The sequence below is a fragment of the Haliotis cracherodii genome, unplaced genomic scaffold, assembly GCF_022045235.1.
Source record: "Haliotis cracherodii isolate W230 unplaced genomic scaffold, xgHalCrac1.p SCAF_1, whole genome shotgun sequence".
NCBI classification, from domain to species: Eukaryota; Metazoa; Mollusca; class Gastropoda; order Lepetellida; family Haliotidae; genus Haliotis; species Haliotis cracherodii.
This window is the reverse complement of record NW_027266264.1, coordinates 559,599-572,742: the sequence shown is the minus strand read 5'-3', so window position 1 is coordinate 572,742 and position 13,144 is coordinate 559,599. Positions and strand designations below refer to the sequence as shown.

Here is a 13,144-nt window from a genome sequence, read left to right as displayed (position 1 = left end):
GTGACATTTCACCTTGACTCAAATATAAATGCGTTCAATAACGAATTTCAGTTCATAGTTAGCTCACCTTCACATGGTCAATTGCACAGGTATGAAGTGAGATAAATTCTTTCAGTGTCATTATCTTCACGGGGGTTAGATCGTGTCAGCCTAGACCCTTCTCACTTTCTGCACCATTATCGAAATGAACATGCTGCGTATTAAGTTAATCAAGGCATGCAATAGCTTCGCTAAAAGAACATGCTGTGTATTAAGTTAATCAAGGCATGCAATAGCTTCGCTAAATGAACATGCTGTGTATTAAGTTAATCAAGGCATGCAATAGCTTCGCTAAATGAACATGATGTGTATTAAATTAACCAAGGCATGCAATAGCATGGCGGGACGTGTGCCTTCAATCCCATATCTTGACAGCTTTCAAATTTAATGTTTCCATTTTTCAATCACAATCATATATCATCATGACGAGATGGGTATCCGCGGTGTGCCTCCCTTCCCCGTTAATACTGGTAAGTGTCGATTCCCAAATTGAAATTGAAACAATGTGTTAACCCAGAAATCTGAACTTTGGAGAATTTAGTGCGAAACCAACAACCAACAACCCCAGGGTGAAAAGTGATCTTCACATGAAAGCTAATATTGAAGTAATGTGAGATGACAGGCACACGCCCGCTCCACTGACGAGCTTACACAGTGCTTGACCAGCCCAGTGTCAGAACTTCACAGAAGAGTCCACATGTATATGTGGGTCTAAATGGGTATATATGGGTCTAAATGGGTATATGAGAGTCTAAATGAGTATATGTGGGTCTAAATGGGTATATGTAGGTCTAAATGGGTATATGTGGGTCTAAATGGGTCTAAATGGGTATGTATGGAGATAAAGGGGTATATGCGGGTCTTAATGGGTATATGTGGGTCTAAATGGGTCTAATTGGGTGTATGTGGGTTTTAATGGGTATATGTGGGTCTAAATGGGTATATGTAGGTCTAAATGTGTATATGTGGGTCTAAACGGGTATATGTAGGTCTAAATGTGTATATGTGGGTCAAGTCAACACAAAGCATAAATTATCTACTTGATCAAACACGTTCTCCCCAACTCTGTCTTTTGGCTTAACGGGAGAAGACATCGATCTTGTTTCCAACTCTGCGTCATGTGTGGACTTGCCCTACTTCACTGGCTAAGATAATCAGGCTGTCCCGGCATGTCCAACCCAGCTAACAATGGGTCGGTCACTACACCTGGGAGTCTCTGTCTAACACATTTAACAATGGGCCGGTTACTACACCTGGGAGTCTGTGTCTAACACACTTAACAATGGGCCGGTCACTACACATGGGAGTCTCTGTCTAACACACTTAACAATGGGCCGGTTACTATACCTGGGAGTCTCTGTCTAACACACTTAACAATGGGTCGGTCACTACACCTGGGAGTCTCTGTCTAACACACTTAACAATGGGCCGGTTACTACACCTGGGAGTCTGTGTCTAACACACTTAACAATGGGACAGTTACTACACATGGGAGTCTCTGTCTAACACACTTAACAATGGGTCGGTCACTACACCTGGGAGTCTCTGTCTAACACACTTAACAATGGGCCGGTCACTACACCTGGGAGTCTCTGTCTAACACACTTAACAATGGGCCGGTTACTACACCTGGGAGTCTCTGTCTAACACATTTAACAATGGGACAGTTACTACACCTTGGAGTCTGTGTCTAACACACTTAACAATGGGTCGGTCACTACACCTGGGAGTCTCTGTCAAACCAACTTAACAATGGGCCGGTCACTACACCTGGGAGTCTCTGTCTAACACACTTAACAATGGGCCGGTTACTACACATGGAAGTCTGTGTCTAACACAATTAACAATGGGCCGGTTACTACACCTGGTAGTCTCAGTCTAACACACTTAACAATGGGCCGGTCACTACACCTGGGAGTCTGTGTCTAACACACTTAACAATGGGCAAGTCACTACACATGGGAGTCTCTGTCTAACACACTTAACAATGGGCCGGTTACTACACCTGGGAGTCTCTGTCTAACACACTTAACAATGGGCCGGTCACTACACCTAGGAGTCTCTGTCTAACACATTTAACAATGGGCCGGTCACTACACCTGGGAGTCTGTGTCTAACACACTTAACAATGGGTCGATCAATACACCTAGGAGTCTCTGTCAAACCAACTTAAAAACGGGCCGGTCACTACACCTGGGAGTCTCTGTCTAACACACTTAACAATGGGTCGATCAATACACCTAGGAGTCTCTGTCAAACCAACTTAACAATGGGCCGGTCACTACACCTGGGAGTCTGTGTCTAACACACTTAACAATGGGCCGGCCACTACACCTGGGAGTCTGTGTCTAACACACTTAACAATGGGCCGGACACTACACCTGGGAGTCTCTGTCTAACACTATTAACAATGGGCCAGTTACTATACCTGGGAGTCTCTGTCTAACACATTTAACAATGGGTCGGTCACTACACATGGGAGTCTCTGTCTAACACACTTAACAATGGGCCGGTCACTACACCTGGGAGTCTCTGTCTAACACTATTAACAATGGGCCAGTTACTATACCTGGGAGTCAGTGTCTAACACATTTAACAATGGGCCGGTCACTACACCTGGGAGTCTCTGTCTAACACTATTAACAATGGGCCAGTTACTATACCTGGGAGTCTCTGTCTAACACATTTAACAATGGGTCGGTCACTACACATGGGAGTCTCTGTCTAACACACTTAACAATGGGCCGGTCACTACACCTGGGAGTCTCTGTCTAACACTATTAACAATGGGCCAGTTACTATACCTGGGAGTCAGTGTCTAACACATTTAACAATGGGCCGGTCACTACACCTGGGAGTCTGTGTCTAACACACTTAACAATGGGTCGGTCACTACACCTGGGAGTCTCTGTCTAACACACTTAACAATGGGCCGGAAACTACACCTGGGAGTCTCTGTCTAACACACTTAACAAAGGGTTTGGTTACTACACCTGGGAGTCTCTGTCTAACACACTTAACAATGGGCCAGTCACTACACATGGGAGTCTCTGTCTAACACACTTAACAATGGGCCGGTCACTACACATGGGAGTCTCTGTAAAACCCACTTAACAATGGGCCGGTCACTACACATGGGAGTCTCCGTCTAACACACTTAACAATGGGTCGGTCATTACACCTGGGAGTCTCTGTCAAACCAACTTAACAATGGGCCGGTCACTACACCTAGGAGTCTCTGTCTAACACACTTAACAATGGGCCGGTTACTACATCTGGAAGTCTGTGTCTAACACACTTAACAATGGGCCAGTCACTACACCTGGGAGTCTCTGTCTAACACACTTAACAATGGGTCGGTCAATACACCTGGGAGTCTCTGTCTAACACACTTAACACTGGGCCGGTCACTACACATGGGAGTCTCTGTCTAACACACTTAACAATGGGTCGGTGACTACACCTGGGAGTCTCTGTCTAACACAATTAACAATGGGCCGGTTACTACACCTGGGAGTCTGTGTCTAACACACTTAACAATGGGCCGGTCACTACACATGGGAGTCTCTGTCTAACACACTTAACAATGGGTCGGTCACTACACCTGGGAGTCTCTGTCTAACACACTTAACAATGGGCCGGTCACTACACCTGGGAGTCTCTGTCTAACACACTTAACAATGGGCCAGTCACTACACCTGGGAGTCTCTGTCTAACACAATTACCAATGGGCCGGTTACTACACCTGGGAGTATGTGTCTAACACACTTAACAATGGGCCGGTCACTACACATGGGAGTCTCTGTCTAACACACTTAACAATGGGTCGGTCACTACACCTGGGAGTCTCTGTCTAACACACTTAACAATGGGCCGGTCACTACACCTGGTAGTCTGTGTCTAACACACTTAACAATGGGCCGGTCACTACACCTGGGAATCTCTGTCAAACCCACTTAACAATGGGCCGGTCACTACACCTGGGAATCTCTGTCTAACACACTTAACAATGGGCCGGTTACTACACCTGGGAGTCTGTGTCTAACACACTTAACAATGGGCCGGTCACTACACATGGGAGTCTCTGTCTAACACACTTAACAATGGGCCGGTCACTACACCTGGGAGTCTCTGTCTAACACACTTAACAATGGGTCGGTCACTACACATGGGAGTCTCTGTCTAACACACTTAACAATGGGCCGGTCACTACACCTGGGAGTCTGTGTCTAACACACTTAACAATGGGCAAGTCACTACACATGGGAGTCTCTGTTTAACACATTTAACAATGGGCCGGTTACTATACCTGGGAGTCTGTGTCTAAAACACTTAACAATGGGCTGGTCACTACACCTGGGAGTCTCTGTCTAACACATTTAACAATGGGCCGGTCACTACACCTGGGAGTCTGTGTCTAACACACTTAACAATGGGCCGGTCACTACACCTGGGAGTCTCTGTCTAACACACTTAAAAATGGGTTTGGTTACTACACCTGGGAGTCTCTGTCTAACACACTTAACAATGGGCCGGTCAGTACACATGGGAGTCTCTGTCTAACACACTTAACAATGGGCCGGTCACAACACCTGGGAGTCTCTGTCAAACCCACTTAACAATGGGCCGGTGACTACACCTAGGAGTCTCTGTCTAACACACTTAACAATGGGTCGGTCACTACACCTGGGAGTCTGTGTCTAACACACTTAACAATGGGCCGGTCACTACACCTGGGAGTCTCTGTTCAACACTATCAACAATGGGCCAGTTACTATACCTGGGAGTCTGTGTCTAACATACTTAACAATGGGCCGGTTACTACACCTAGGAGTCTCTGTCTAACACATTTAACAATGGGCCGGTCACTACACCTGGGAGTCTCTGTCTAACACACTTAACAATGGGTCGATCAATACACCTAGGAGTCTCTGTCAAACCAACTTAAAAATGGGCCGGTCACTACACCTGGGAGTCTCTGTCTAACACACTTAACAATGGGTCGATCAATACACCTGGGAGTCTCTGTCAAACCAACTTAACAATGGGCCGGTCACTACACCTGGGAGTCTGTGTCTAACACACTTAACAATGGGCCGGCCACTACACCTGGGAGTCTGTGTCTAACACACTTAACAATGGGCCGGACACTACACCTGGGAGTCTCTGTCTAACACTATTAACAATGGGCCAGTCACTATACCTGGGAGTCTGTGTCTAACACATTTAACAATGGGCCAAATACTACACCTGGGAGTCTGTGTCTAACACATTTAACAATGGGCCGGTAACTACACCTGGGAGTCTGTGTCTAACACACTTAACAATGGGCCGGTTACTACACCTAGGAGTCTCAGTAAAACCCACTTAACAATGGGCCGGTCACTACACCTGGGAGTCTGTGTCTAACACACTTAACAATGGGTCGATCAATACACCTGGGAGTCTCTGTCAAACCAACTTAACAATGTGCCGGTCACTACACCTGGGAGTCTCTGTCTAACACACTTAAAAATGGGCCGGTCACTACACCTGGGAGTCTCTGTCTAACACACTTAACAATGGGTCGATCAATACACCTGGTAGTCTCTGTCAAACCAACTTAACAATGGGCCGGTCACTACACCTGGGAGTCTCTGTCTAACACACTTAACAATGGGCCGGTTACTACACCTGGAAGTCTCTGTCTAACACACTTAACAATGGGCCGGTCACTACACATGGGAGTCTCTGTCTAACACATTTAACAATGGGTCGGTCACTACACATGGGAGTCTCTGTCTAACACACTTAACAATGGGCCGGTCACTACACCTGGGAGTCTCTGTCTAACACAATTAACAATGGGCCAGTTACTATACCTGGGTGTCTGTGTCTAACACATTTAACAATGGGCCGGTCACTACACATGGGAGTCTGTGTCTAACACACTTAACAATGGGTCGGTCACTACACCTGGGAGTCTCTGTCTAACACACTTAACAATGGGCCAGTCACTACACCTGGAAGTGTCTGTCTAACACACTTAACAATGGGTTTGGTTACTACACCTGGGAGTCTCTGTCTAACACACTTAACAATGCGCCAGTCACTACACCTGGGAGTCTCTGTCAAACCCACTTAACAATGGGCCGGTGACTACACCTAGGAGTCTATGTCTAACACATTTAACAATGGGCCGGTCACTACACCTGGGTGTCTGTGTCTAACACATTTAACAATGGGCCAATTACTACACCTGGGAGTCTGTGTCCAACATACTTAACAATGGGCCGCTCACTACACCTGGGAGTCTCTGTCTAACACTATTAACAATGAGCCAGTTACTATACCTGGGAGTCTGAGTCTCTGTCAAACCCACTGAACATTGGGCCGGTCACTACACCTGGGAGTCTGTGTCTAACACACTTAACAATAGGTCGGTCACTACACCTGGGAGTCTGTGTCTAACACACTTAACAATGGGCCGGTCACTACACCTGGGAGTCTCTGTCTAACACACTTAACAATGGGTCGGTTACTACACCTTGGAGACTCTGTCTAACACACTTAACAATGGGCCGGTCACTACACCTGGGAGTCTGTGTCTAACACACTTAACAATGGGCCGGTCACTACACATGGGAGTCTCTGTCTAACACACTTAACAATGGGTCGGTCACTACACATGGGAGTCTCTGTCTAACACACTTAACAATGGGCCAGTTACTATACCTGGGAGTCTCTGTCTAACACATTTAACAATGGGCCGGTCACTACACCTGGGAGTCTCTGTCTAACACACTTAACAATGGGCCAGTCACTACACCTGGAAGTGTCTGTCTAACACACTTAACAATGGGTTTGGTTACTACACCTGGGAGTCTCTGTCTAACATACTTAACAATGCGCCAGTCACTACACCTGGGAGTCTCTGTCAAACCCACTTAACAATGGGCCGGTGACTACACCTAGGAGTCTGTGTCTAACACATTTAACAATGGGCCGGTCACTACACCTGGGTGTCTGTGTCTAACACATTTAACAATGGGCCAATTACTACACCTGGGAGTCTGTGTCCAACATACTTAACAATGGGCCGGTCACTACACCTGGGAGTCTCTGTCTAACACACTTAACAATGAGCCAGTTACTATACCTGGGAGTCTGAGTCTCTGTCAAACCCACTGAACAATGGGCCGGTCACTACACCTGGGAGTCTGTGTCTAACACACTTAACAATAGGTCGGTCACTACACCTGGGAGTCTGTGTCTAACACACTTAACAATGGGCCGGTCACTACACCTGGGAGTCTGTGTCTAACACACTTAACAATGGGTCGGTTACTACACCTTGGAGACTCTGTCTAACACACTTAACAATGGGCCGGTCACTACACCTGGGAGTCTGTGTCTAACACACTTAACAATGGGCCGGTCACTACACATGGGAGTCTCTGTCTAACACACTTAACAATGGGTCGGTCACTACACATGGGAGTCTGTGTCTAACACACTTAACAATGGGACAGTTACTACACATGGGAGTCTCTGTCTAACACACTTAACAATGGGCCAGTCACTACACCTGGAAGTGTCTGTCTAACACACTTAACAATGGGTTTGGTTACTACACCTGGGAGTCTCTGTCTAACACACTTAACAATGCGCCAGTCACTACACCTGGGAGTCTCTGTCAAACCCACTTAACAATGGGCCGGTGACTACACCTAGGAGTCTGTGTCTAACACATTTAACAATGGGCCGGTCACTACACCTGGGTGTCTGTGTCTAACACATTTAACAATGGGCCAATTACTACACCTGGGAGTCTGTGTCCAACATACTTAACAATGGGCCGGTCACTACACCTGGGAGTCTCTGTCTAACACACTTAACAATGGGCCAGTTACTATACCTGGGAGTCTCTGTCTAACACATTTAACAATGGGCCGGTCACTACACCTGGGAGTCTGTGTCTAACACACTTAACAATGGACCAGTCACTACATCTGGAAGTGTCTGTCTAACACACTTAACAATGGGTTTGGTTACTACACCTGGGAGTCTCTGTCTAACACACTTAACAATGCGCCAGTCACTACACATGGGAGTCTCTGTCAAACCCACTTAACAATGGGCCGGTTACTACACCTAGGAGTCTGTGTCTAACACATTTAACAATGGGCCGGTCACTACACCTGGGTGTCTGTGTCTAACACACTTAACAATGGGCCGGTCACTACACCTGGGAGTCTCTGTCTAACACTATTAACAATGGGCCAGTTACTATAACTGGGAGCCTTTGTCTAACACATTTAACAATGGGCCAATTACTACACCTGGGAGTCTGTGTCCAACATACTTAACAATGGGCCGGTTACTACACCTAGGAGTCTCTGTTTAACACATTTAACAATGGGCCAGTCACTACACCTGGGAGTCTGTGTCTAACACACTTAACAATGGGCCGGACACTACACCTGGGAGTCTCTGTCTAACACTATTAACAATGAGCCAGTTACTATACCTGGGAGTCTGAGTCTCTGTCAAACCCACTGAACAATGGGCCGGTCACTACACCTGGGAGTCTCTGTCTAACACACTTAACAATGGGCCGGTTACTTCACCTGAGAGTCTCTGTCTAACACACTTAACAATGGGCCAGTTACTACACCTGGGAGTCTGTGTATAACACACTTTAAATGGGCCAATTACTACACCCAGGAGTCTGTGTCTAACACACTTAACAATGGGTCTGTCACTACACCTAGGAGTCTCTGTAAAACCCACTTAACAATGGGCCGGTCACTACACCTGGGAGTCTGTGTCTAACACACTTAACAATGGGCCAATTACTACACCTGGCAGTCTGTGTCTAACACACTTAACAATGGGCCGGTCACTACACCTGGGAGTCTGTGTCTAACACACTTAAAAATGGGCCAGTTACTACACCTGGGAGTCTCTGTCTAACACATTTAACAATGGGCCGGTCACTACACCTGAGAGTCTGTGTCTAACACACTTAACAATGGGCCGGTCACTACACCTGGGAGTATCTGTCGAACACATTTAACAATGGGCCGGTAACTACACATGGGAGTCTCTGTCTAACACATTTAACAATGGGTCGGTCACTACACCTGGGAGTCTGTGTCTAACACACTTAACAATGGGCCGGTCACTACACCTGGTAGTCTCTGTCTAACACACTTAACAATGGTCCGGTCACTATACCTGGGAGTCTCTGTCTAACACATTTAACAATGGGTCGGTCACTACACCTGGGAGTCTCTGTCTAACACACTTAACAATGGGCCGGTCACTACACCTGGGAGTCTCTGTCTAACACACTTAACAATGGGCCGGTCACTACACCTGATAGTCTCTGTCAAACCCACTTAACAATTGGCCGGTCACTACACCTGAGAGTCTCTGTCTAACACACTTAACAATGGGACGGTTACTACACCTGAGAGTCTCTGTCTAACACACTTAACAATGGGTCAGTTACTACACCTGGGAGTCTGTGTCTAACACACTTAACAATGGGCCGGTCACTACACCTGGTAGTCTCTGTCTAACACACTTAACAATGGGTCGGTCACTACACATGGGAGTCTCTGTCTAACACATTTAACAATGGGCCGGTTACTGCACCTGGGAGTCTGTGTCTAACACACTTAACAATGGGCCGGTCACTACACCTGGGAGTCTGTGTCTAACACACTTAACAATGGGCCATTTACTACACCTGGGAGTCTCTGTCTAACACAATTAACAATGGGCCAGTTACTATACCTGGGAGTCTCTGTCAAACACATTTAACAATGGGCCGGTCACTACACCTGGGAGTCTGTGTCTAACACATTTAACAATGGGCCGGTCGCTATACCTGGGAGTCTCTGTCAAACACATTTAAGAGTGGGCCGGTCACTACACCTGGGAGTCTCTGTCTAACACACTTAATAATGGGCCGGTCACTACACCTGGGAGTCTCTGTCGAACACATTTAACAATGGGCCGGTCACTACACCTATTTTGTGTGCCCATGTCATCCTGTGTCTGCCCCTGTCATCCTCTATGCCCCTGTTATCCTGTGTGTGTCCCTCTCATCCTGTGTGCCCCTGTCATCCTGAGTGCCCCTGTCATCCTGTGAGTGCCCCTTCCATCCTGTGTGCCCCTGTTATCCTGTGTGCCCCTGTCATCCTGTGTGTGTCCCTGTCATCATGTTTGGCCCTGTCATCCTGTGTGCCCTTGCCATCCTGTGTGTGCCACTGTCATCCTGTGAGTGCCCCTTCCATCCTGTGTGCCCCTGTTATCCTGTGTGCCCCTGTCATCCTGTGTGTGTCCCTGTCATCATGTGTGCCCCTGTCATCCTGTGTGCCCTTGCCATCCTGTGTGTGCCCCTGTTATCCTGTGTGTGCCCCTGTCATCCTGTGTGTGTCCCTGTCATGATGTGTGTGCCCCTGTCATCCTGTGTGTCCCTGTCATCATGTGTGTGCCCCTGTCATCCTGTGTGCCCCTGTCATCCTGTATGTACCCCTGTCATCATGTGTGCCCCTGTCATCATGTGTGTGCCCCTGTCACCCTGTGTGTTCTCCTGTCACCCTGTGTGTGCCCCTGTCATCCTGTGTGTGCCCCTGTCATCCTTTGTGTGCCCCTGTCATCCTGTTTTTGCCCCTGTCATCCTGTGTGTGCCCCTGTCATCCTGTGTGTGCCCCTGTCATCCTTTGTGTGCCCCTGTCATCCTGTGTGTGCCCCTGTCATCCTGTGTGTCCCTGTCATCATGTGTGTGCCCCTGTCATCCTGTGTGCCCCTGTCATCCTGTATGTACCCCTGTCATCATGTGTGCCCCTGTCATCATGTGTGTGCCCCTGTCACCCTGTGTGTTCTCCTGTCACCCTGTGTGTGCCCCTGTCATCCTGTGTGTGCCCCTGTCATCCTTTGTGTGCCCCTGTCATCCTGTGTGTGCCCCTGTCATCCTGTGTGTGCCCCTGTCATCCTGTGTGTGCCCCTGTCATCCTGTGTGTGCCCCTGTCATCCTGTGTGTGCCCCTGTCATCCTGTGTGTGCCCCTGTCATCCTGTGTGTGCCCCTGTCATCCTGTGTGTGCCCCTGTCATCCTGTGTGTGCCCCTGTCATCCTGTGTGTGCCCCTGTCATCCTGTGTGTGCCCCTGTCATCCTGTGTGTGCCCCTGTCATTCTGCTCATGAAGACAGTTTGAGTTGTGGACTTCAACTGTGCCTCGTGTTATTACAGGCGTCGTTCCTAGGCTTCTTCTGTTTGTTAGTCTCTGTGAATGTCTCAGCTGAACAGGAATGTACTACTCAGTTGTGGATCACGCGACAAAGGCACGAGCATCAGCACAGTTGTGGCGCATTGAAAGAATAATGAAACAGACGTTGAAATCCACAAGTCACTACCATCTCTAAAATACCACCGCATGTGGCACAGCCATTCTGCGTATAGAATGGCGACAGTTATGTTCGTGAAAGTTACATCAATCTACAACAAATAGGATAACTTGGTATCGACTACATAGACTTTGTGTCTTTAGAGAGTGAGCATTCGAATCCCGTTTGGGAAAAAAGTACTAGAATATGTACTTTACTGGGAAAGTGTTATCGCAAATATAACGTTTGTTGCATATACTTTACATCATTTCTGGTTTCATATTCCACAACAACCCTTTCGTTAGTGTATGATAACTAGAGGTGTCATTTTCAGTGACAGCAATGGACAGAAATAAAAAAGACCTCATTATACCAAAACTGTATTTCTTTTTTTCAGCTACCTCCGCCATGACGTCATGCAATCACGTGTTGTTCTCGGACGGCCTGAACCACACGGAGCCGGAACTGAAGGCTCGCCTCATGCTGCTGGAGAACAGCGAGGCCCTCAACAAGCTGCCCGCCATCTTGTTTATAGGAGTGCTACTTCTCATCGGCTTCTGCGGCAACCTGCTCGTGTGTGCTGTGTACTATTCCAAATTCACTGCAAGTACGTCGAAATACTTTATCCTCAGTTTAGCCATCTTTGATTTGGTGAACTGTTTGATTGCCATCCCAGCTGAAATGGTGGACTTGAGATTTGATTATCACTTCAACTCGCCACATGTGTGTAGGATAATGAGATTCACAATTACCTTCAACACTACAGCGTCAGCAGGCGCCTTACTCGCCATTGCAATTGATCGGTACAGGAAAATATGTCGGCCGTTCGAGAGACAGATGAGTTTGAAGGAGACGCGTCTGTGGATTGTGTTCGCGGTGGTCGGGTCCCTGCTGCTGTCATGGCCGGCGACACTGTTGTACGGGCGTCGTACAGAGCAGATGAGTGGGATTGACACATACGATTGTTCCTTTGATGACAGTGTTGTTGATAAATGGTACCCACAGGTGTACATCGTCATACTGACTGTGATGTGTCTGGCTACCATGGCCGCCCTGGTGGTCCTGTATGTACTCATTGTAGTACGCGTGTGGAGACAGAAGTCACGGAGGAAAAAGATGTCACGGACAGCCATAACTAAAAACTCATCAGCATCACTTGCAGACTCAATACGGAAGTTGAACTGCATGGTGGGAAATACGACGGAAGTGATGCAGCTTAGTGCTGATAGGGATGCCAGCATCTTGAGTACAGAGCAACGAAGGAGACAGAACTTAAACCAAAACCAAACCATCAAAACAACAATAATGTTGTTCTGTGTCACAGTGGTTTTCATTATAAGTTTTATTCCATTCTTCGCATTGCAGATAATTAAAAGTCTATACCCTGGCTTTGAGGACGGCCTTCATTGTAATAACTCTGCTTTGATCGCTTACAAACTTTTCCTGCGGTCCTTTTTCATTAACAGTGCAGCAAATCCCATCATTTACAGTTTCTGTAACGACGGGTTTCGTCTGGAGTGTAAGACAGTTTTGAGGAAAGTTTTCTGTTGTCTGTGCAAACAAAGCTCTTGCTGTCAATCTCCGAAACCCTGTGAGGAGATTAACGTTCCAAATCAGTTCCGGAGTTTAGAAGCAGTCCCCGATTGTTAACCCTAATTATAGAAACTGCAACAGTATAGTATTTTTTCAGGTAACACTTTTACAATTATGTGTTCATATATTGATATC

At 47.2% G+C, this 13,144-nt stretch overlaps 1 protein-coding gene across 1 annotated transcript in view; it reads left to right on the top strand.

Annotated features, from left to right (window-relative positions):
- The window catches only part of LOC139458558 (orexin receptor type 2-like), a 52,188-nt gene extending 39,048 nt beyond the window's left edge, over positions 1-13,140 (top strand). Inside the window, exon 2 of the mRNA XM_071239989.1 lies at positions 11,814-13,140. Coding sequence (XP_071096090.1) covers positions 11,825-13,066 — 1,242 coding nt within the window. The 5' untranslated portion in view covers positions 11,814-11,824 and the 3' untranslated portion in view covers positions 13,067-13,140. The remainder of the gene's footprint in view (positions 1-11,813) is intronic.
- The last annotated feature ends 4 nt before the right edge of the window (positions 13,141-13,144 follow it).